At 40.8% G+C, this 25709-nt stretch overlaps 1 protein-coding gene across 1 annotated transcript in view; it reads right to left on the reverse strand.

The window, feature by feature from the left end:
- Window positions 1-279: 279 nt before the first annotated feature.
- The window catches only part of LOC137835253 (putative leucine-rich repeat receptor-like serine/threonine-protein kinase At3g14840), a 33780-nt gene continuing 8350 nt past the window's right edge, over window positions 280-25709 (reverse strand). Inside the window, exons 3-14 of the mRNA XM_090302883.1 lie at window positions 6096-6167; window positions 5889-5957; window positions 5044-5115; window positions 4855-4923; window positions 4582-4653; window positions 4430-4501; window positions 4251-4322; window positions 4081-4155; window positions 3920-3994; window positions 3659-3730; window positions 3107-3169; window positions 280-349 (exon numbers count right to left, since the gene is read on the reverse strand). Coding sequence (XP_090159009.1) covers window positions 280-349; window positions 3107-3169; window positions 3659-3730; window positions 3920-3994; window positions 4081-4155; window positions 4251-4322; window positions 4430-4501; window positions 4582-4653; window positions 4855-4923; window positions 5044-5115; window positions 5889-5957; window positions 6096-6167 — 853 coding nt within the window. The remainder of the gene's footprint in view (window positions 350-3106; window positions 3170-3658; window positions 3731-3919; window positions 3995-4080; window positions 4156-4250; window positions 4323-4429; window positions 4502-4581; window positions 4654-4854; window positions 4924-5043; window positions 5116-5888; window positions 5958-6095; window positions 6168-25709) is intronic.

Below are 25709 nucleotides of genomic sequence, written 5' to 3' on the forward strand. Positions count from 1 at the left end.
CTTGAATTAAAAAGTAGAAAATTGTTCACAAAGAAACTTACTTGTTGAGCAGGTATGACCTCCCAAACATGCATCTGCTCCTCTAAGAAATGATGAAAGGGAAATAATGCATTAACATATTCCTCACATAAGGGAAATGTAAAACTATAATGCAAAACAAAATTCTAACTTACGAGGCATTTGTGAAGGAGTTACCAAATAAGTTCCTGCACATAAAGAGAAGATTGCGACTCAGCTCCTTATATTTGCAAACACTTGTTTGCCCAACTGCAGCTATTTTTACCTATTTTCAGCACTACAAGTCTCACTCCCTCGGCTTGTGATGTCTAAATTGTTATATGAAATATCTCTGCACAAAAGTTATTATTCAAACTCTATAATAATAAACCACAAGAAACATCAAGGGACATCTCAAAAAAATTTTATTATAAATTTGTTCATGGTTTTAAACCCTCAAAATCTAGTAAAACAAAAGAAAACATTATATGTAAACATTTTTTTCACAACCATTATACATTAATTTCTAAAAAAAGAAACTTAAGTCAAAACTTTGTTCGCAATAATGTAACAAATAACAAGAAAATAAGTTAAAGATAATTAAGAATTGACTATACCATTGTTTTTTAATAAAATTTGAAAACTGAAAAAATTACTTTTCTAAAAAAAAATTCTTTCACCTAATATCATATTAGAGTATTTACCTTATGTTACGAATAACATACTACTAAATAACGTCTTTGAACAAAAGCATAGAATATATAACTAAACATTGTCGAATGAGTTACAGATGAGAGAATCATATATAAACATTGTCGAACACTCCACCCTATAAATAGAGAGGTTTGGTCCAGAAAGAGAGGTTTAAATGAGGTGAAGAAAGAAGAGGTCAGAGTTGACGCACAACATCCAAAGCCACATGTCCTTAGTTGCTAGCTATTCAATCTTGAGTTTTCTTGTAAACATTAACATGAGTAACTAAATTCCTCTTGTTGGGATTGAAGAACAATGTAACATTACTATGCTATGTTATTTAAAAGTACTTGTTTCTTTAAGTTCATTGACTTGACTTTGCACTTAAAATTTGATAGGAGAAGAATAACTATTAATAATCTTAGAAGTTGAATGACATTGGAAAATATTTTTTTAATTTTGAACTAAGTCAAATAATCCAAATAACTCAATGTTTGGGAACAAAACTGAGTGTTTGACATAAAACAATATTCAACAATAATGCAGAAAATAAATTATTGTAAGTCAAGGGATTGATTATAGTAGTTTGATTTCTAGATAATCATGACTAAGGAATTAACTTGGTTTGGACTTAGGGAGTAGTGAACTTGAATCTCATGTTATTTATAACTAGTTGAGTACAAGATAATTACAAATTTTATTCAATCCCAACAGTTTCGTAAATCTAAGAACATCTTTTTTTTACACCAAGTTTTAACCTCGCCAACTTTATTTTCTATTTGACTCATCATTATTTGCACAATTTCTCATGATTATTTTCAAACTTTATAATGAAAGACACATTTGTTGTGTTTACCACTAGTCCCTAAGGATACAACCTTTTATCATTTGTACTACAGTTGACTCGGTCCACATGCTAAGAAATAAAACTCCATCAGCCACCACATTAAATAATTCACTTTGTAAGTCAAGGATTGATTATAGTAGTTTGATTTCTAGATAATCATGACTAAGGAGTTAACTTAGTTTGGACTTAGGGAGTAGTGAACTTGAATCTCGTGTTATTTATAACTAGTTGAGTATAAGAGAATTACAAACACTACAAGAAAAACATGAAATAGAAACCAATTTTAAAGACAAAAAATAATCAGTTGCTATAGTAACTAAATTAGATATCATTTTAGAAACTAAAAAAAAATTGGTTTCTAAATTAGTTTCTATTATTGTTAAATGGTTTCTAAATTGGTATCTAATTAGCAACTAATGTTTTAACTACAAATTATTTAGTTTCTAAATTTGGTAGCAACCAATGCTTCCTCTAGTTCAACTTCATCAAATGTGGAGGATAGGGTAGTTCAAATGCAAAGTGAGCTCGCAACTGTGAAAAATCAAATACAAACATTGCTTGCATATATTGCTTTCAGAATAGATGTTTTGAAACATTTTGCTACAATGACAGCTAATTTGGTACACACACTCATGAATGAGGTATTAGTATACTTAAATCTTTATTGGTGTCTTCCTTTATTTTATAATTATAAACATTAAAAAAATTTAACTTCAAAATATTTATTATTTATTTCAGGCACCAAATGTTGGAAGTGGTGCTCCATCACCTAATCACTAATCACGTAATAGGATCAAGTGTTGGAAGCAAAACTGATTAAGGAAGATGGGAAAGCAAAACTAATTATGATATGGGATGAACATGTTGAAATAGTTATAATAGTATGAATTTATGATATTTAAAAATATTTTGTGTGTTTTCTTTACTTTTGAACAATTATGTATCAACTTTGTTCTAATTTTCAATGTAATGAATTAATGCTTATAACTTTCTATAGTATTTAATTTTTTTATTATGAAAACATTTAATTAAATTGTATTATGAATAAATATGTTTAGTTGTTTAATGATGCAAACGATATTATAAAAGTTGGTCGTTGAATTCCATTTATTTAGTATTCAAATTACGTCAGTTGAAATGACGTATTACTTTTTTACAATTTGATTATAATACTGACAGTTAAAAACGTCACATTATACTGTATATAATGACGTTTATATGCGTCATGTTTTGCACTGAAATTCTTTTCAATGAAATAAATTACGACAATTTTGGTTGACATTAATTACATACAAAAATCGTCACTTTATACAAAGCGTTAAATGGCAGATGTTGCGACGGGTCACATAAGACCGCCATATTAAACTTTGTGGCGGTCAGTTTTATAGCAATTTGGGGAACCGTCACATCCGTATATTGTAGCGTTTATAAACACGACTTTATATGAAAATAACTATCATAACATATACGAGTTTTTGTATTTTTGTATTGTTAATTTTGTATGCTACTTAAACTATGAGTATTGCTAAATTAAGGAATTGTACAAGTGGCATTTTAAAGAGAACACACATTGACTTGGCATTCTCTATCCATAAAGGCACTGATCCATTGAGAAGATTTCCGGTTAAATATCTACAATAAAAGAATATTAAGAGATTAATATATTAAAACTTAAGACTCAACATTATGGAAAATAGGTTGGCCAGTATCTTAGTACCTTTTGATAAAAAGTCACACACTTTTGACAAAAATTAATGTTACATTAGAAAAATAGAATATGAATAACTCAAAACTATTATTTTTATTGTTTCTGTTCATGAGTTTTATTTGTTTATATAACTCAAAAAAATTTTAAATAGACTACAAAGATGTTTTGCGAACATGAATTATATGATCAAAACATATAATTGGTAGAAATAACTACTACTCTATATTTTGCATGCCTATATATAAATTCCAAAATATTGTCCAATACAACCCCTGTTTATGCTACTTATAAGCATCTGTCAATCCTACTTTAGACCGAAAGTAGAAAATAGTGCTCAGAATCAATAAATTTGTGATTGAAAATTAATATATCTCAAATTAAGAATGGTTAGAAAAATGTGAAAAATTTCATACATATTGGTCACTTTACTTAGGGCAGCATAGGTAACCGGAATTTGTCCAGTCAACTTGTTAAAGCTGAGGTCTCTGAAAAACAAAACATATTGAACTTGAGTTAGTAGTGCTGAATTTCCTACAACTAAAACAGGTTTAGAGTTTTATCACCAAAGCATTATAGTATGCAATGCAATAAAATTAAAGGTTACAAAATAATCTAAATAATGTAAAATAAAATTTGATCATTATTTATAAACAAAATGGAAAGTATGCATTTACAAGTTGTCCTTTAAACCCTTCATTTTCACAAGATATTCAGGTAAGTCTCCAATGATGTTACAATTTCTCATAATCCTGAAAAACACCAATATAGATAATCTTAGTTATTAGTACATTTTGTCTGAACATCTAATGAAAAAGGGTCAAAGCAATAAACTCACAATATGTGTAAGTTCATCATTTTTTCAAGTAGTGGAAAAGTTGAAGGTTCAGATCCTCTTAGGTCACTAATTCTTCTGCATATATCGCATTAGAATCATGGCAAAGTAAACACAAATTAATGAAAGTTGACTTTAAAACCCTGCTCATAAAATGTCATATCCATACATACAAGTCAGTTAAGTTTTCCAGTTTTGAAATTCCAGAAGGAATTGGCCCACTGAATCCATTCCCTTCAATCCACCTGTCAAGTTATAGAAATCATTGGTGACTTCAAGAAATAGGACAACATAATTCAAATAATGAAAAACTCCCAATAAAGTGAAATCAGATAAAAAGTAGAGTTCATACAGTGTCGTTAGACTTGTCCAATTTTGAATAAAATCAGGTATCTTCCCAGAAAATTGATTGTCCCTTATTAGACTGCATAATGAAACTTAGTTCAAAAACAATATTCTTTAAACTAGTCATCACTCCATAGCATAAAAAGATATGAAACTTACAAATGTTTCAATTGAGAGAGTTTGGCGAATGTAACTGGTAGTTCACCGGTAAAATTATTGGAGGAAAGTAGCCTGCGTATAATTGATGAGAGCAAACAAATTAGAACAAATGAAGAATCTAAGCCCTGCAAATTATACAAAATGAGGATTTTGTCCAAGCCTTATAAGTACTGTTCACGCAATAAACACACTCTCAAAATTGAAATTAAGGCAAAGGAGACACAATTAACAAGTTGTAGTAGACATAAAATCTACAAAGAATAAAGTGCTTACATTCTTTGAATTTGGGTTAAACTACCGAGAAGAGAAAGATTTCCTGAGAATTGATTGGCTTCCAAGTTCCTGCTCATGTCATACTAAAGTTAAGTTCCATTACAGGGCTCTTTAAATTCAACATAATTGCATTATGGATGCCTCAATCACTTTTGTCTTTTTTTCTGAATTCTGGAAAGTGAAACTCACAAATCTAGAAGAGTGGATATATTTGTTATCTCTATTGGTATTGAACCCGTCAATCGATTTGCAAGGAGGGAACTGTACCATTAAGAAAAAAGTCATTAACTTGTTAGTAACCAAAGTGTTCTTGAGAAAATTCAAAACTACATATAGATAATGCATTAAACGGAAGATTAAACTATTAAGACATCGAGTTGCTAAAGGATAATGATAACAATTAAGTATTTAGAAGAATATATAATATACGATAAAAACTTGGGTAAATTTTTTTTAATGTTCTTAATAAGATTGGAGTTTGTCTGATAAGCATTCGATAATGACAATTTTAATAGTCAACCTTTATTACAAATGTTATCAGTCAAAAACTATAATTGCTAATAAAAAAAGTCAAAAACTCTAATTTTGACTCAACATTAATATTAAAAAGACATGAGAATGGATGTAAGTTTTTCTTTTATGTAAAGAGTTATGTGAAGATAAAGTAGTATACAACTTTATGATTTCACTAGAAAATAATTAAATAAAAAATAATTTTAAAAATAAAGAATAATTAATTATTATATTAATTAAATTATATATTATTTGAAAAACTAAAAAAAATTTAATATTTAAATTAATTTTTATTATTAATAAATAATTTCTAAATTTAGTTACCAATTTAGATTTTAAAATTAATAACTAAAATTTTTGATGACTAATTAAATATAAATTTAAAAATTATTTATGAATGATAAAAATTAATTTAGATATTAATAATTTTTTTAATTTTAAAATAATATATAATTTAATTAATATAATAAATTTAATTATTTTTTTATAGTGTCAAAATAAAAAATGGGTGAAAATCTTACATTGTGACAAGTTTCGTGAAGCCCCATTCTTTAGGAATTGTGCCGTTCAGGTAGTTGCGAGAAAGGTCACTGCAACAAAGAATGTGTCTTGACAAGAAAAAAAGAAGAAATATATATATATATATATATATATATATATATATATATATATATATATATATATTCATGACTTGTGATTCAATGTGAGTAAAGTTTGAAATTACATACATTTCTTGAAGGTAAGGCAACTTATATAGATCCGGCGGGAGAGTACCCTGAAGATTTTGTGCTTTCAAAATTCTGCATGTTTATTTAAGCACAAAATGGTTATATATATAAATAGTAAGCAATATATCTATGTCAATTATAAAAAATAAAAATAAAATAGTTCATAAGTTTTACGATATCAACTTTAGATTACAGCTGGTTTTAATTTGGTTTTAAGATAAACAAAATTAAAAAAGTAGTCAATATTTATGTCGGTTATATGGACAAAATATTCAACTTTTACATTAAATTTTAAAGTTTATAACTAAAATTTTGATATTAAAATTGATAACTTAAAATATTAGTATTAAAGTTGGTAATTAAAATCTAGTTAATACTAACTTAAAAAAACTTAAAGACTAGTTTAAAATTTTTATTTAATAATAGAAATTATTTTTAATATTAATAATAAAAAATTATAAAAAATATATAATTTAATAATATAGTAACTAATTTTTTCTTTTAAATTAATTTTATTTAATAATTTTTTACTAATGTGTAAATTTCAATTATTTAAAATGAATATTTATTATGAAAAGTTAAAAGAAAAATAGTAACTAATTGGGCAAAGTTAAAATCTGCAATGTCTCTCTGCTGTGGAGAGTACAACGATGTGTCAGAAAGAAGTGTAATAGCTAAAGGATTTTTTCTTCCTCCACTCCATTACTACTAATTGCATGTTATATTAAAAGAAAAATGTACCGCCCTGATGGTCGGGTATGATGACGTGGCATCCTACAACGGTGTAGGCGTGTTGACAAGGCGCCAGGTTGGCAGATAGGAAGGAAGTCGGGAGGCACGTGTAGTCGCCGATTGTTAAGTTGGCGTGTTCCGATTTCCAGATTACCATAATAGGCGATCGCCAGGTTGAAGATCAAGTCGCCAGATGTAGACTCAGGCGACCTAGTCATTGGAGATCGCCAGAGCGAGCACATCGCCGAAGATGAAGGGGAAGCAGCAGGTTATGAAGGCGGCCGGCGAGACCACAGGGAGGATGTATGAAGGCCCTAACTCGCCAGTTCCAGTAGAGATCGCACTCCTAAGTTAGCTATGCACTGGGCAGTACCATGCATAAGTAACTTAGCCAAAATAAGAGTAGAAGCAGCGCCAAGTCAGGGAGCCTCCAGATGATGGCACGTGTACGGTCGGATGCGAGCCACGTGTCCAAGTCTGCAACTGCCAGGAGAGAGAAAGCCACCAGGTATATAAGAGCTCTTAACAAACTTTCTGAGGTACGCACGTTCAGTTCATACACTTTACGCTTGCGAGTGATAGAGCTGATTGTGAGAGAGGATTTGCACGGTTCTTGTTCTTAGTATTTGGTGATACCGTCACTGACTTGAGCGTCGGAGTGCGATCGGCCGCAGCGGCGCCGTGTTGTTTCTTTGCAGGTTCTTGAAGTAGATCCCGGAAAGGAACGGAGGTGAGAAGCGGTGTGCACGTCGATCCTTTGACGAGGCATTCTCCAGCATTCCGGTCAACAGGCAGGATCATCAGGCACCCACCGTGGGGCCGTGTAAAACTTGCTCCCATCCACAGCGTGGGTTCTTGGAGGTTTACGAAGTTTTCTGCGTGTTTGCGCGCTGGTGCAACCGTCGTTCGCAGTTTCTTTGAATTTCGTTCGGTGAGTTTGCGTGTTGTACCGTTTGTTTGGTTTTCGATCGGTGGAGTGAGGTCTTTTGTTGCTTGCGCGCAATCTGTTTGGTGGAAGTTCGAGTTCTTTCGCTTGTTTGGCTGTCCGCGGGGAAACGGTGGTTTTTTGGTGAAGTTGTGGTTTTCTTCGAAGGTTTGCGGTGTTCTTGAAGTTCTTGCGCAGTTTCTTGAGTTTTCTCCGATTGATCGCTGATTCGATCGTGGTTGAAGTGTTGTTTGCTGTATTCCTGCGGTTCGCTGAAGTTAATGAGAAAAATGAGAAGCAATCGCTCCAGTCCCGTGGCGCCTGTCGCTGCTGAAGGCGACGCCGCCATGACCATGGCGCAGATGGCAGAGATGATGCGCTCGTTGCAGGCAACTGTGGAAGCCTCGCGCGTAGAGCAGGCAAGGATACATGAGGACCTGGTCGCTTCTCGCGCCAGAAACGAGGAGCTCAGCAAGGTGACTGAGGAGCTGCGTCGAGCTCTTCAGGAGCAACAAGGACGTTCTTCTGTTGAAGAGGCGGCGCCGTCTACGCCACCTCGTGTTTTCCCAATGCCTTTCGTTCAGGCGATTACCGACACACCTATTCCCACGAGCGTGGTTCCGGTTAAGGCTGTCTTTACCGGCGTAGAGGATCCAGAGGCTCATCTGACCACATTCCACACGCAGATGATGCTGTCGGGAGGGTCAGACGCCGTCTACTGCAAGATGTTCGTGAGTACGCTCCAGGGAACGGCGATGGAGTGGTTTGTGAGCCTGCCTAACGGCCACATAACCAATTTTCAACAGTTCTCGAAAATCTTTGTCGAGCAGTACATTGTGAATAAGGCACCGCCCAGGGTGTCCTATGATCTGTTTGATATAAGGCAGTACCATGGGGAGTCCCTCAGAGACTACCTCAATCGCTTCGGAGCGCAGATGGTCAGATCGCCGGCCAAGGATGAAGAAATGCTGGTCTATGCCTTCAAGAAGGGCGTGCGGCCAGGGCCATTCTGCGAGGCCTTGATCAGGGCTCATCCAGCGACGTTTGCTGAAGTCAGGCGACTAGCGGTGGCCCACATCGCCGACGAGAGTGAAGTCGCCGAGAAGAGAGGCAGCGTGGCTCCCGCCAGGCCACGCGCCCAGACCAGGATCCAGCCGCAGAGGGTGCTGGAAACGGCGGCGGCGGCCAGAAAAGACCAGAGGACTCGCCATCCTTACGACAGGAGAAACAAGGGAAGAAGCCAAGCGCGCCAACAACCAGCACGCCAGCAACCAGCACGCCGGGAGTACAATCGCCCGCCTAAGCACAAATTTGTCATGGGACTAGCGGACCTGATCGCTATCCCTAACATATCTGCTAGGTTGAAGGCGCCCGAGAAGGTGGGCGACAAGGTGCTGGGGTCAAAGCCGGACGCCTGGTGCGAGTTCCACCAATGTTTTGGCCACACCTTGGACTCGTGTTTGTCTTTGGGGTATCAGCTCGACGATCTGGTTAAGAGCGGGTTCCTAAATGACTATCTGCTGGATAGAAGGACGGGGGGAGCGTCGAGTTCCCAGCCAGCAGGTGGAGAAGCCCAGCAACACGAGATGCCTATCCACGGGGAGATCCACACCATTGCAGGGGGTTTCTCAGGTGGTGGATGCACCGCATCGCAGAGGAAAAAATATGCGCGATCGGTGATGACGGTGGACATGTTTGAAGATCACTCGCCGGAAGTGGACATTACGTTCACAAAGCAGGATCTTCGGGACGTTGTGCCTCATGACAACGATCCCATAGTTATTTCGTTGGTAACAGCAGGGAGGAAGGTCCACAGAGTCCTGGTGGACCAAGGAAGCTCGGCAGACGTGATGTTCTGGCCGACTTTCACGCAGCTGGAGTTGCCCCTTGACCAGCTAAGGCCCTATGGAGGGTGCTTATATGGGTTCGCTGGCGACCAGGTGGAGGTCAGGGGGTACATTGAGCTGAGAACCACGTTTACAGATGAGGCTGGGTCGAGGACGGAGAAAATCAAGTACCTCATCGTAAACGCCCCTTCAGCATATAACAGGATAGGCGCCATTCCGTCGACTCGGCACATGAAGGTGAAGTTGCCGTCCATGGAAGGGGTGGTGATCACGATCAAGTCTGATCAGAAAGAGGCGAAAAGGTGCTATGAGAATAGCCTGAAAAACAAAAGATCAGTGAGTTATGTAACAACCACCCCACCTCCCGGTGTGAAGCCCAGACCGCCGGTAACAGAGGAGGCCGCCGGAAGGGATGTAGAGATGGTAGACGCTGAGCTAGGGGAGAGGAATGCTGGCCTGGAGGAGGAAGAGGCGCGGAATCGCCCCGAGGAAGCAAGGGAACAGGGAATCGCCAGGGCGGTGATCGCCAGAGAATCCAGGCCCAAACCTGTCGAGCAGTGGCTCGAAAAGGAGATCGGAGGGAAAATCTTCAAGCTCGGAAGATCTCTGGAGGTCGATCTCCAGGACCAGATCGCCAAGGTAATTGAGCGGCATCTGGACGCGTTTGCTTGGTCCGCTTCGGACATGCCCGGGATCGATCCCGACTTCTTGTGCCATCATCTGGCGATGGACAACATGGTGAGACCGGTGCGACAAAGGAGAAGAAAATTCAATGAGGAGAGGAGGCAGGCGATCAAGGACGAAACACAGAAACTCCTCGCTGCAGGCCACATCAGGGAGGTCCAGTACCCTGAATGGTTGGCAAATGTCGTACTGGTGAAGAAGAGTAACGGGAAATGGCGCATGTGCGTCGATTTCACCGATCTGAACAAAGCTTGCCCAAAGGATTCGTATCCTTTACCAAGCATTGATGCCCTGGTTGATAGTGCTGCAGGGTGCAAGCTACTGAGTTTCCTGGATGCCTTCTCGGGCTATAATCAGATCAAGATGCATCCCATGGATGAAGAAAAAACAGCCTTCATGACGGAGAGGTCGTGCTACTGCTATAAGGTGATGTCGTTTGGGCTGAAGAACGCGGGGGCCACGTACCAGAGGTTGATGGATCGGGTACTTGCACCAATGCTGGGAAGGAACGTGCAAGCCTACGTCGATGACATGGTCGTGACCTCGCAGGAGAAAAGCAAGCACGTTGCGGACTTGGAAGAATTGTTCACGACGATCGCCAAGTTCAAGTTAAAGCTCAACCCGGAGAAATGCATTTTCGGCGTGGAGGCTGGAAAGTTTTTGGGTTTTCTCTTGACTGAAAGGGGGATAGAAGCTAACCCGGACAAGTGTGCCGCCATCTTGGCGATGAGAAGCCCGGCTACAGTGAAAGAGGTCCAGCAGCTAACAGGTCGGATGGCAGCCCTATCTCGCTTCGTGTCAGCTAGCGGAGAAAAGGGGCATCCCTATTTTCAGTGTCTGCGGCGCAATAACAAGTTCGCTTGGACGAAAGAATGCGAGGAAGCTTTCGTTAAATTGAAGGAGTATCTGGCGAGCCCGCCGGTTCTGTGCAAACCACTGGTGGGGATCCCTCTCAGGTTGTATTTTGCTGTAACTGAGAGGGCGGTGAGTGCGGTGCTCGCCCAGGATCAAGATCAGGCCCAGAAGCCTATTTATTTTGTGAGCAAGGTGTTGCAGGGCCCAGAAACGAGATATCAGGCCTCGGAGAAGGCTGCGCTGGCTGTGGTGTTTTCGGCGAGGAGGTTGCGCCACTACTTCCACAGTTTCACAATACTGGTAATGACTGACCTGCCCATCCAGAAGGTCTTGAAGAAACCCGACGTTGCGGGAAGGATGGTGAAGTGGGCAGTGGAGTTGTCAGAGTTTGATATTAAGTACGAGCCTCGAGGCACGATCAAGGGGCAAATCTTTGCAGATTTTGTGGTCGAGCTCTCATCAGAGGCGACGCGGGTTGAAGGAAACGATTTCCGTTGGGTACTTTCGGTGGATGGATCGTCGAACCAGCAGGGCAGCGGTGCTGGAGTCATATTGGAAGGACCCAACGGCGTGCTGATTGAACAATCTTTGAGGTTTGCTTTCAAAGCCAGCAACAATCAAGCAGAGTATGAGGCGCTGATCGCCGGGATTTTGCTGGCCAAGGAGATGGGATCTAGGGTGCTGATGGCTAAGAGTGACTCGCTGCTAGTCACAGGGCAAGTAACAGGCGAGTTCCAGGCTAAAGATCCACAAATGGCGGCTTACTTGGCGTATGTGCAGGAATTGAAGAGTTCCTTTGCCTCCTTTGAAGTAGTACATGTGCCCAGGGAGCAGAATGCCCGAGCTGACTTGCTTGCTAAGCTCGCCAGCTCAGGCAAGGGGGGTAGGCAGAGGACGGTGATTCAAGAAACTCTGAAGACGCCGAGGGCATTTGTAGCAGATCACCTGGTCCTTCAGATAAGCAGGTCGACGGAGAGAGCAGCGAGAAGCCATAAGTCTTTGACGCAAGAAACTCTGAGATCGCCGAGAGTTAGAGCATGCCGAGGAGAGAAGGTGGACGTGATGCAGGTCTGCGCCGACCGAGAGCCAGACACTTGGATAACACAGTACAAGCGGTGCCTGGCAGATGGCCTCCTCCCATTGGATCCGACGGAAGCTAGGAAGGTAAAGAAAAATTCCAGCAAGTATACGTTGATTGATGGCGATCTGTACAGGTTTGGGTTCACTCACCCACTCCTGGAATGCATACACGGCGAGAAGTGCACGAAGGTATATGCGGAAGCCACGTCGGGGGTCGGGCTCTGGCCGCAAGGACTCTCCGTGCAGGCTACTACTGGCCATCCATGAGAGAAGATTGCAAGAAATATGCCCAATGTTGTAAACAATGCCAGCAGCACGCCGATTGGCATAAGGCACCTCCCGAGGAGTTGAAGTCGATCTATAGCCCTTGGCCGTTTCATACTTGGGGAATCGACATCCTGGGACCTTTCCCGCTGGCGATCAGGCAAATGAAGTACTTAGTGGTGGCGATTGAGTATTTCACCAAGTGGATTGAAGCAGAACCAGTGGCCTAGATCACCCCACACAAGATCGAAGGTTTTGTATGGAAGAACATTGTGTGCCGGTTTGGAGTGCCTAAGCGCCTGGTGTCAGATAATGGGACGCAGTTTGCAAGCCACCTGTTGAAGAAGCTTTGCGAAGGGGTGGGAATTCAACAAGTGTTTGCATCCGTCGAGCACCCCCAAACAAATGGCCAGGTGGAATCAGCTAATCGGGTGTTGTTGAGGGGTTTGAAGAGAAGGCTTGAGAAAGCCAAGGGAAGTTGGGCTGAGGAGGTGCCCCGTATAGTCTGGGCGTACCACACCACCGAGCAGTCAGGAACCCATGAGACCCCGTTTAGCTTGGTCTATGGGTGTGACGCCATGATTCCGGTGGAGATCCAGGAGAGCTCGCCGAGATTCCAGAACTTTGTAGAGGAAGACTCGAATGAAGAGAGAAGGCTGAACCTGGATCTGCTGGATGAGGTCAGGGAAGAGGCGAGGCTGAAGGCTGAGGCGGTGAAGAGGAGGGTCGAGCGAAGATACAACTCAAAGGTGATGCCAAGACAGTTTAGAGAGGGCGACTTGGTGATGAGGAAGGCCCACCAGTACGAGATGGAGAATAAATTGTCACCCAAGTGGACTGGACCGTTCAGAATAACCGAGGCGCTCGGGAACGGGGCCTACCGCTTAGAAACGCTGGAAGGAGGGGCGATTCCTCGCACCTGGAACGCCACACACCTGAAGTTGTACTATAGTTAAGAGCTTTGTAAGTAAAGACAAACACAATGTTATATTACAATGTCTCTGTTAAAACAGTTTGAAGGGGGCACTCTTTTTTCCCTAAGGAGGGTTTTTAATGAGGCCACCCAATAAAAGAAGGGTTTTCGAAGTATAAGGTGTTTTCAGATTGCATTTGTGCTATTTTCAAAGGTTTTGAAGAAAGACCTTGTCATTTGTACATGATTTAAGGCAAGAAAAGATATATCGCGTGCTTTCTAAAAGGTTTTAAGTCCTCATCGTTTTTCGGCGATTGGAGGCACCAGTTAAGTTTTCAAAGTCCTCATCGTCTTCCGGCGATCGGAGGCACCAGATGAAAGACCTCAACGCTCTCGCGCGTCCTGAGGCAAGTAAAAGACCTCCTCGCCGTCGAGCGAGTGCAGGCGAGAAAGAGTAAAAGTCCTCCGTGTTTCTGGGGGCGAGAAGATGTAACCCCTGGGGCAATGTAGAGGCAAGATAAAGACCTCCTCGCCGTCGAGCGAGTGCAGGCGAGAAAGAGAAAGGTCCTCAGTGCATCAAGGGGGGAGGAGATGTACACCCTGGGCAAGTTGAGGCACCAGATAAAGTCCTTATCGCCGTTGTGCGAGCTAAGGCCAGTTAAAGACCTCCTCGCCGTCGAGCGAGTGCAGGCGAGAAAGAGAAAGGTCCTCAGTGCATCCAGGGGGGAGGAGATGTACACCCTGGGCAAGTTGAGGCACCAGATAAAGTCTTTCTCGCCGTCGAGCGAGTTAAGGCCATTTAAAGACCTTCTCGCCGATGAGCGAGTTCAGGCGAGTAAAAGACCTTCTCGCTTACGTGCGAGCATAGGCAAGATAAAATCCTTCTCGTCTCGAACGAGTTCAGGTATGGCGCAGAGGGTGGAAGAAGCTTGGAAGGTGGCTAAGGTAGGTTCGAAGAGAACGCCTAGTCAGCCGGTCTTTTGTCCTGAAGTTCAGGGGGGCAAAGGAAGATCCTAAAGGGCGCTTCTACCCCAGATAAAGAAACGATTGCCAAAGCATGAGGCTAGGAAAAGCTGATGTTACCAAGAGTTCTTGGCGATCGGGAAAAGTTCAAACACGGCGAGAAGGTTGAAAGACTTGTTTGATAAAGCAGGTCGAATGGGACGTTTTTTGAACCAATGATTGAGTTACAGTTTGTTGCTTGGAAGGTATTCTTATGATAAGGTTAGTGCCTCAAGAGTACAAGTTGTTTAAAGTGATTATTGCTTAAAGTTTGAATTGGCTCGAGGCAGTTACGTCAAAAGTCGTATTCGCAAAATTGTTAAGTTAAATCCGACAAAGTTAAACATACAAAGAAGGCTAAAGCGCTTAAAAGGAGTCGGGGGAGAGAATATCCAAGCTTTGTGATTGAAATAAGTATCTGTTCAAAACACATGTGCACGAGTTTCTATTACAAGGTATATACGAGGGAAATTATAAAGTAGCAAATGAGGTGGAACTGATTAGTCTTCAGCAGGAACGACCTTTCCATCTACTACTTCGTTGTTCAACGACACCATGCTGAGGTCGAGATCGGGGAATAGGCATGCGAATTGTTCCCGAGCGGCTTCGAATCCAGCAGCCAGAATCTGAGCAGAACTTAGCTTAAGTTCTTCAATTTGCCCTTGAAGTTCTTCAACCTGTTTCTTGAGCTCTTTGTTCTGCTGCTCCAGCTCTTCAACCTGTTTTCGGAGTTGTTCGTTTGTCTCTTGAGCATGGAGAAGGTCGTCAGTAACCTTCTTGGATTCCGTTTGAGCTTGGGCCAACTCGGCAGCCATCTTTCCTTTCTCCTTGTTCGCCTCGGCGAGATCAGCCATGGCGTCGTCCCTCGCTTTTTCTACTTGCCCAAGTAGCTTCTCGCGGTCGATCGACCTCTGCTCCAGTTTTTGCAACTTGGCGGCGTCAGCTTGAATGTGAGCCTCCAGGTCGCTCGCCTTGGTGCGAAGAGGCACGATTTTGCTTTCCAACTCGACTTTCTCTTGGGCAAGATCATGAACTTTGCGGCGAAGGTCAGCAGCTTCCTTGCGCGCCAGCCTGAGCTCGGTATTCAGGGCATCCTCCACTCGGGAGTGCTCGATTTCTGCGAGCGTCAGGCTGAATGACATTTTCTCCACCTCGACCTTCATAGTGTTATTCTCAGTCTTGAGGTTGAAGAGATCATCTTGAAGCCTCCTGGTGGAGCTCTCCACAGCCCTCGTTATGATCGCGGGGATATCCTCTGCTATGGTTTTCAACTTAGCAGTTAGAGGTTCCCACATCCTTGTGACTTCAAGGGAAAGGTTTGCTGCTTGGAGAGGCGCCAGGGGGGCTTGTTGAGGGTTATCGCCGCCACCTTCCTTAGCAGGATTTTCAGTGGTTGCTTCCTGGCGTGGCGACGCAATCGGGGATTCGGTAATTAGAATTGGAGAGGTATGAGCAACCTCATCCCCGATTGGAACGTTTACTGCAGCTGAAGTGTTTGAAGGGGGGCCCCCTCCTGCTGACACATGTGGCGTAGAGGCGCTTGGGGGGTCCTCCAAGAAATTTGGCTCTTGGGCCTCAGCTGCAGGTGGCGCAGTGGCCAGTGGGACTGCATGGACTGGTGATGAAGGGGCTTGTGGTGTTGGCGATGAGGGAGGAGGAGCAGGCATTGATGGTGGTGTTGAGGTTGGAAGAGGGGGTGGAGCAGGTGGAGAAGATGGTGCCACCCTCTTCCTTTTCGTAACAAGGCCATCCTCTGTGACCTCGTCGTCCTCTTCTTCCTCCTCATGGACGATTTGAGGGGCTTTTCGTTTAGGTCTCTTAAGGACCAGTTTCTTGCGCTGGGTGGGTTCCTTGGGCGGTGATCGCCCATGAACGATGGCCTTCTCGACCGCCGAGTTGGGCACCGTTTGGGAACCAGTCGCCAACCCGTGGTTTCGGGCGAGCGCCTTTAATTCGGCGAGCATGTTTCTGCCCAACATGTTGTCTGCATGAAGCGAAAATGCATGGGTTAGCTCAAAGAAGAAAAAGATAAGTGTGTAAGGTAATAAAACAGCAGAGCAGGTAGTATATACAGGAAAGGTAAAACCAAAGTCTTGTGCGTATCGCACAAGACGTCCAGAAGCAGTATCAAAAGCAGTATCAAAGCAACAGTTTGGATGTCCTAACCTATTTGGAATTCTAGCTGGTCCTCAAAGAATTCGAAGGAGATCAAGGTGGGGGTCAGGAATGTTATATTGGCATCCGCCACCCTCTTCCAGAATAGACAGAGGTCTCTGTCCAATGCTCCCATGCTGTCAGGACTTCTGGGCCTCCTGAAGCAGCTATTGGACTCCTTTTTCCCCTTGTCCACCCAGTACAAGGGGAAGCCATCAAGAAGGGAGGTGTCCTTATCGTTTGCACGTACTTGGATGAATTTCCCCTTCCAGTCTTTGTACGATTGCTGGAAGATGGTAAAAATGGATCTCCCAGCAATGGCATTCAAGCTGACCCACAAGCGGTCTCCTGGGTGCTTGGCCTAAAAAAGAAACAAAAACACGTCCACCGACGCGGGATACCCCAGGTGGTCGCATGTTACTTGAAAGGCTCGAACGAACGCCCAGCTGTTGGGGTGAAGCTGGGCGGCAGCAATGTTGAGCTCGGTCAAAAGTTCCCTCTTGAATCGGGTGAGAGGGAACCTGAGCTTGACCTTCTTGAAGAAAGTTGTATAGACAAAGCAGAAGGGCCCGTCGGCGCTTACTCTGTCATCAGCACACACTGGCAGGGCGGCGGGGCAAGGCAGCACCATCATCTTCTCGTCGTGCTCCTTGTGAAACGATTGATAGGCCTCGTCCCCCTTAGTCAACCGCAAAACTGCTCCCGCAGTGTTCACCGACGAGGTCTCCTTCAGAAGGGTTGGGTTAGCCCAAGGGTATAGAGTTTTGAAGTCTGGCAGAGGGACGGGGGCTCCTCCAGTGTTAGGTGGAGTCGCCTGAGCCGGGACAGGTTGGGAAGACGCAGGCCTCACAGCCTGCGAAGACGAAGCGCCACGAACTTGTGTTGGGTCGTGTGCTTGTGAAGGAAGGTTTCGTGCTGAAGGAGGTGGGTTCGGGGTAATCTTGGTGCGAGTCATGATAGCAACTGCAAAGGAAGAAGAAAGGAAAAATGATCAGGGGGTTACAGAGGCTGACTCGATCATAGAAGGAAGGTGAAGAAAAAAAAAAAGCGAACGAATGTATGTTCGTTGCGACGATCGACAAAGCCCTAAGTTACGCAGAAGGAGAAATGGAAAAACAACCCACAGCGTATGCACCAGGCAGTTACAGGATGATGCAAATCGGTGAAAATGCAAGGAAACCCAGCAGATGAAGGAAAGTAGTTACCTTTCGATGATCAGGAAGACGGTGAAGGGAGATGGTGATCTAGAGCGTTGAAGAACGTCGAGAGCTTTCGCAGAAGGGAGTGGGAGCGTTTGCAAGCACGAAGAAAGTGATGGAACAGTGGAGCGTAATGGGTTTAAGGGTTTTCGAAATGATTTTAGGAAGCGCTAACGGCAGATGAAGAGAGCCGTTGATGAAGCCACGTGTCGAGCGATGAGTGAAGGGTTTGGTGGAGCGTCAGAGCAGCAGAAAGTACAATCGCTTGGAATTCTGCGTCAGTGCCACGTAGATCGGTGTTAACGAAGGCTCTTTCAGTCTTTTCGCTAGACAAGTCTTCGCTTAAGACTGGGGGGCTTGTGTACCGCCCTGATGGACGGGTGTGATGACGTGGCATCCTACTACAGTGTAGGCGTGTTGACAAGGCGCCAGGTTGGCAGATAGGAAGGAAGTCGGGAGGCACGTGTGGTCGCCGATTGTTAAGTTGGCGTGTTCCGATTTCCAGTTTACCAGAATAGGCGATCGCCAGGTTGAAGATCAAGTCGCCAGATGTAGATTCAGGCGACCTAGTCATTGGAGATCGCCAGAGCGAGCACATCGCCGAAGATGAAGGGGAAGCAGCAGGTTATGAAGGCGGCCGGCGAGACCACAGGGAGGATGTATGAAGGCCCTAACTCGCCAGTTCCAGTAGAGATCGCACTCCTAAGTTAGCTATGCACTGGGCAGTACCATGCATAAGTAACTTAGCCAAAATAAGAGTAGAAGCAGCGCCAAGTCAGGGAGCCTCCAGATGATGGCACGTGTACGGTCGGATGCGAGCCACGTGTCCAAGTCTGCAACTGCCAGGAGAGAGAAAGCCACCAGGTATATAAGAGCTCTTAACAAACTTTCTGAGGTACGCACGTTCAGTTCATACACTTTACGCTTGCGAGTGATAGAGCTGATTGTGAGAGAGGATTTGCACGGTTCTTGTTCTTAGTATTTGGTGATACCGTCACTGACTTGAGCGTCGGAGTGCGATCGGCCGCAGCGGCGCCGTGTTGTTTCTTTGCAGGTTCTTGAAGTAGATCCCGGAAAGGAACGGAGGTGAGAAGCGGTGTGCACGTCGATCCTTTGACGAGGCATTCTCCAGCGTTCCGGTCAACAGGCAGGATCAACTACGTTGTTGCCATGTTATTGTCGTGGTTGCCATTGTTGTTACCTCTAGATCATCATTATTGCACCTTCGTTCTTCACTGTAAAAGAAGAAGAAGAAGGAGAGAAAACTCATTCTGAACAATTCTTTCGGGAATGCGTTACATGTGATGGAGGACCATTCATGTTAGGACCTAGGGTCATGACTAGAAGATTCAAAAAAGAAGAAACTTAAAAGATTATCTTCTCGAACAGAATTAATTGTTAGTTTGTTTAAGGTGTAAATATAGGAAAAATAGTATAGTTTGTCCTCCTTAAACCCAATGCAACTCTAAACCATTTGTCTATGTCCGACCAATTACTCTTACTTTTGTTGTCAAAGGCTTTGCATACATCACTGTTAGATTTTTCTCTCATGTCTTTTCTCTTTGTCCTATTTAGAAACCCCAAACCCCAAATTTGCTTGAAATTATTTGTTGGTCACAAAGGTTGTTTCTTTCTAGTCCAATTGGTTTGGGGCCATCTATACATTTGGGTTTGAATGTTTGCTATTTCATTATGGCAATTACTTCTTGCACCCACCTCCATATGGATGTTGGAAATGTCTAAAATGTTTATGCTTGGATTGTGGAATTCAGAAACATTTGAATTACACAATTTAAAATATAACTTTGGATCTGAAAATACATTTAAGATTGCATAATCTATAAATGCATTATGGATTATATAATTCATAATATATTTTTGGATTTCTAGAATGTGTAATCCGGAAATGTATTTTGGATTAGATAATTTAAAAATGTATTCTAAAAACATAATCCAAAATATGTTTTTGGATTTCCTAATATATTTCACATTAATCTGCAATACGTTTTTAGATTATGTAATTTGGAATAATTTTTTAGTTTTAGATTGCACAATTGAAATAGATTTTTAGACCATGCAATTTGAAATGTTTCCAACAAAATAATTTGGATTTTTTTATGTTAAAAAATGCTAAAAATCACCCTTTTGTTCCATTCCATTTTCCCAAAGTTATGGTAGTCGTCCTCGCTTACCTTGTGCATGTTGAGCCATATCTTCGGCACACACATCTTATATGTTGCAGCCCAATTCATTTACCTATTTTGTCATTTGGTCCTCAAGTTGTGTGTTTGGTTGGACTTTTACTTCTTGCATCCCTATAACTTCTAACTACACCCCATAATTTCCAAAATTACAATTTTATCCTTTGTAAAAGTGACTTCTAGATTATTTGTTCCAAAAATATTTCAGCTTTCTAGAATTTCTAGAGCATGATTTTTGAAACAAAATTTCCAGAATAGGAATTATAGAATAAATTTTTTGAAACAAGCTTTATAGAATGCATTAAATAAATTTCATGGAGGACTATCTGGAAGAACTCATGTTGCCCCCCTAACAAGAGCCATGACAATAGAAGATTGGAAGAAGAAGAAGAAGAAGTAGCTCGAAAGACTCTCTTCTCGAAGACAATTAATTGTTGTATGTTCTTCCAATTTCTTTAGTCTTGTAAAAATTGTATAGAGTAGCATAGGCTTTATTTTGGGCTTGTATTTGGTCCATTTTCTTGGGTCAATTTCATGGGCCATGTTGATGTGAGTTGATTTTAGGATTGCACATTTTTATTGGTTGCACTTTGTTTATGTTTTTTTTCATATTAACAATTATGGTGAGAAACTCAAAGAAGATTCCCACTAGACACGAACTTAACCAAGTGGTTAAGTGTGAAGGTTGACTTCAGAAGGGTAAAGAGAAAAGCAAATAATTATATAGTGATTATGATGATGAAGGTGCAGAAACTAACATAAACAAAGGTGAATATGGCAAAATATGGACTGAAAATAAAGATGGTTGGCGCAAAGATGAAGCAAAGAGGAATAAAGGAAAAGATGAAGAGATAGAGAGAGCTCAGGGAGAATTGAGGATGTCACACCATTTGGAGTAGAGGGACTCCAAGATGAGTGATGCAAGAGCCGACACTTGGTATATTATCCAATCAAGATAAGACCTAGATGACTAGAGCTGCCACTTGAGATATTACCCACCCAAGATAAGAGCTAACATGAGCTCACAAGTCTCACAAAATCACTCCTGTAGAGTTTCTTTACTATTCAAAATCAAGTTGTGAATACATAAGGCAAGACACCTTATTTATAGGAATAGGTGCCTTGGTGGGCAAGGGTAAAATGGACAAAGGTAGGTTAAAAACCCTAATTCTAGGTAGCCCATTTCGCTAAGTACACTTCCTTTTATGCTATGTGAACTTACTCTAGCCTATTTTGCTATTTGGACCGTCAAAGTGAGGCCAAATTATTCACAAACATGTTTTTGTCTTTTAAGAAGACCAGAACAAAGAACATTTAATGTTCTGGTCTATGCCCAGTTCTTCTTCTAAGGTTCGTCTGATATTTGGTGGGACCTTGTCTTAAGTATTGAGATGACTGCTCACAATGTGAATTGTCTCTTGAATCCTTGGTCATCTTCTTGACTACTTGGATTGTATCACATGTATTAGGCCAATTAGAATAGGGTGTAAATAGAAAGAAAAAAAATGTAGCTAGAGTTATAATTGGGACTCCTTGGACCCAATACAACTCTAGACCATCTAAGGTGCACAAATAAATTACTAGAGTGCAAATTGAAAGCATGGAGTGGCAAGGAAGGCATGAAGGTCCACATGTCATCCCTTCAATGGAGAAGATTCCCATCAATACCAAAATGTCAATTGTCTTGATGGGAATGGAAAGGATCATCTCCAATTAGAGGATGATACTTGTCAACCTCTAATTTGAGAGGATTTGCTCCAATTAGAAAAAACCACTTATCCTTCTATGAGTGGAGAGTTTTTAGGTTTAAAGTTTGCATTTTGGTTTCCCTTAGCACTATAAATACAAGTGCAAGCCTTACTGTACATGAGCTTACAATTAATTAAAGAATTACTGCCCAAATTTGTGCACATCTTGTCTTCTTTGCTCATTATTTGCTAGCACTAGTTTTGGTGACTAGCTTAAAATTTCGTAGGAGTTTGCCTCACCTCTTCTAAGCCCCATTTTCATTCTCCATTGCACCTTTAACTCACGGTTTTTATCACCCATCTAAACCACAAATTCCCTCCATATTCCTCACCCAAATATCTAAACCAAAAGAACAAGGCAATGCAAGCTAGGATTGCATTAGAATGAAAAAGAACGAAGAAGGGAACTAATGCAAACCTACAAAGACCACAAAAACAAGTCCACAAGAAGATGACCAATGATGCCAACTATGACGGGTCATCTCAACAAGTAAAGGAAGACCTCATAAGTAGGAGGAATGGGCAAGGTCCAGAGCACTTGAAGTTCTTTCTACTAGTCTTCTTAAATATTTAGAAAATGTTATAAATAAATTGGGCTCAAATGTGAGGTCCAAATAGTAGAAATAAGCTAGTATAAAGTGCCTTTAGCATAGTAAGGGGTGTGGGTAGCATTCTAGCTTGTTCCTAGTCCATTTGAAGGCATTTTGACCTAGTTTCTAGAATGAGAAGCCTAGAATACGGGATTGACTTAGTCAAACCCTATGACTGCCCACTTTTTCTCTTTTCCCATTCTACCCTCTTTTCTTCTTTTCCAAGGCTCCTAAATCTATAAATAGGGAGGCCTACCTCATGTATTCATATGTTGAACGAAGAGTAAAGTTACTATACACAAATTGTGTTAGAATTGTGAGTGAGAGATTCTCCTCCTAAATTGGTCTTATCTTGTGAGTGTTGTGAGCTTTCAAGTGGCGGCATCTACACTTATCTTGGATTCAATTCACCATCCAAGTGGTGTGCTTCCTCACAATTCCATATCTCCTAAGTTTCCTTTCACTTATCTCTTTTCCATTCCATTTCCATTCCTATTTTCAATTGCAAAATATGTATTGTTCTTGTTATTGTTCTTGAATTTCAATTCGGTACATGTTCTTGCACATCTTGTGTTTGTTAAAATTCAGCACCTATATTTGTCATTCATTATCACCATTAATTGTGTTTTTCCTTTGGTCTTATGGAAATGAACCTTCACATCTACTTAACACTTGTTAAGTTAATGTCCAGTGGGAATTTTCCTTAGGCTTCTCACCTTTATTTGTCTAAAAATCTAAATCTAAGTAAAGTGTCACTAATCAAATGAATAATCCTAAAATCAATTCACATCAGGAACTCAATCAAAAAACAACAAAAAATGATGGGAAGAAGACGAACTTGATCAAGTAAACACCTTTGGACCCTCACAAATTTTTGTATGGAAGGTGTTGAACAAGATGCTTTGATGTCTCCAAATCTGTGTGGAAAGCTTGAAGACCCTGTGGATGCGTGTATGTTGTCTAGTAGCTTTTAACTTGATAATTCACTCCTTGAAATGATCCAAGCTCATTTGATCTTTATCTCTTTTGAAAGAAATGTTTTCTTAAAAGCTGAGAAATTTTTATTCAGTTGTTTTTCAAATCAACTAGTTGAAAAAGCTATTACTTAAGGAATTGAGGATAAGACAAGTTTTTCAACCTGATGAATTATCGAAACAACCTGTTGTTTGACACTTTTTTAAAATGATTTGGAAAAGCTTTGCTTTATTTTCTCTTTGCTGACAAACAGACACAATCGGTAATTTCAATAAAACAACTAATTGTTTTTATGAAAACCTTAACAGAAAATTTATTTCAACCTGATGTTTTGGAAAAAAAACTGTTGTTTTTATAACAAAATTATTTTATGTGTTTTAAACTGTTTTAAATGCTTCCAACTGCTTTTGGTTTCTAATCTAACAACTTTGACCACTTGATTGAGTTTATAAAAAGGTTGTTTGGCATTCTTTTAAAGTCTCTAAGAAAGAGAGATTCTTAAAAACGTTTTTCAAGAAATCAAGAGTTTTGGATCATCACAAGTGTGTGGAATAGGATTGGGTTTTGTATACTTTTGAACTATAGCTTTGTAAAGCCCAAGTGTATTCTATTCTCTTCACTTTGAACATTGTACTTCTGTGTGTTCTTGTATAAGGCAGTTTCAGGAAATTGTTTATGAAAACTGTGTTGTTGTGAAAGAGTGGTGTGCGTTCTTGAGGGGTTCAAGATCATCACTCTTGGTGTGTTTTGTAATCTATGATTGATTACATAGTGAATTCCCAATGGTTAGATGAGGGCTGGATGTAACTCTTGGTTAAGAGTGAACTAGTATAAACCTCTTGTGTGATTCTCTATATATCTTCTATTATTAATTGTTTTTAACTCTGTTTTATATTCTGCTGGTATAAACAACCGATTGTTTCAAGAAAACAACAGGTTGATTTTCAATAAATAACCTTAAAACAAAAAATTTATTAAGTTGAATAGAAAATCAATTGGTTGATTTTTCAAAACTTTTCACTCTGCTTCCAAACTTTTCACAGATAATCTTGTGAAAACTATTCACCCCCCTTTTGTTTAGGCCACTAATTTTAACAACTGCCATCAGGAGTTGAGTTCTTGAAATTTAATCAAGTTTCGATCCTAAAACCTTTTTAAAAATGGCTGAAAAACTATCCTTTGGGGAGGGTGCATCTATAAACAGGCCACCTTTATTTTGTGGACTGAACTATCAATTTTGGAAGGTAAGAATGAAATTTTTTGTTAAATCAATTGATAGAGGAATTTGGGATGCAATCACAAATGACCCTTTTATACCTAAGCTTGGAAAGGATGATGTTTTTATTGTACTAAGATTGAAAATAAAAAGGCCCAATATGATTGCATTGCAAAGAACATTATAACTTCTACTTTGAATTCAGATGAATTTTTTAGGGTCTCTCAATGTGGATCTGCAAAGGAGATGTGGGACATTCTTGAAGTTACCCATGAAGGAACAACTGATGTGAAGAGGGCAAGGAAGCATGCCTTGATCCAAGAGTATGAAATGTTTAAGATGCTTAAAGGAGAAACCATCTCGAATAGGTCTTGGCAATCAAAGGGAGGAGTTGAACATGAAGATCCTCAAATGCTTGGATAGGTCTTGGCAATCCAAGGATTTTGACCACATTGACCATTGCCTCCTTGTTTGGAAAGCTAAGAGAGCATGAGCTTGAGAGGAACCAGATTAATGACCAAGAAAATGAAGAAAAGCATGTGAAAAGCATAACTTTAAGAGATATTGATCAAAAGGGTGTTCAAGAGTCAAGTGAGTGCAGTGATAATGAGACACTTAACTTGTTCACTGGAAATTTTGGCAGGTTCTTGAAGAAGAACAGTTGGGACAAGAATCTACCATCAAACAGGTATAATAGCAAGAAAGTCAATGAATTTAATTCTACAAACTATACTTGTTTTCGATGTGGTAAACAGGGTCACATCAAGGCTGATTGTCCAAAAAATGAGAGTGAAGAGAAAAGGGCTAACAAGAAGTTTGAAAAGAGAGGAAAAGCAAGAAGAGCCTACATATCTTGGAAAGATAATGATGATTCATCCTCAAGTTCATCATCAAAGGAAGACGAAGAAGCCAACATGTGTTTGATGGAAAAGGAAGAATAAAAATCAAACAATGTAAGTTCAAGCACCTTTATTAATTTTGAGAATTATAGCCAACTTCTTGATGCCTTCAAATAAACTCATGAGAAAGCTAACAGACTGGCCATATTGAATAATCGGTTGAAAAGATTAAACAATTGGTTGGAAAATAGAATCAAGACCTTAGAAGAAGAGTTAAGCAATTCAAAAACTGATTTTGAAAACCTGGAAATGATTTACCAAAACTCTTCTTATAAGTTTGTTGATTTAAGATTTTGTGAAAATTGTGAATCTCTTCAAAAGAATGTTCAC

Source organism: Phaseolus vulgaris, chromosome 5, assembly GCF_051622355.1.
Source record: "Phaseolus vulgaris cultivar YP4 chromosome 5, ASM5162235v1, whole genome shotgun sequence".
In the NCBI taxonomy this organism is placed as follows: Eukaryota; Viridiplantae; Streptophyta; class Magnoliopsida; order Fabales; family Fabaceae; genus Phaseolus; species Phaseolus vulgaris.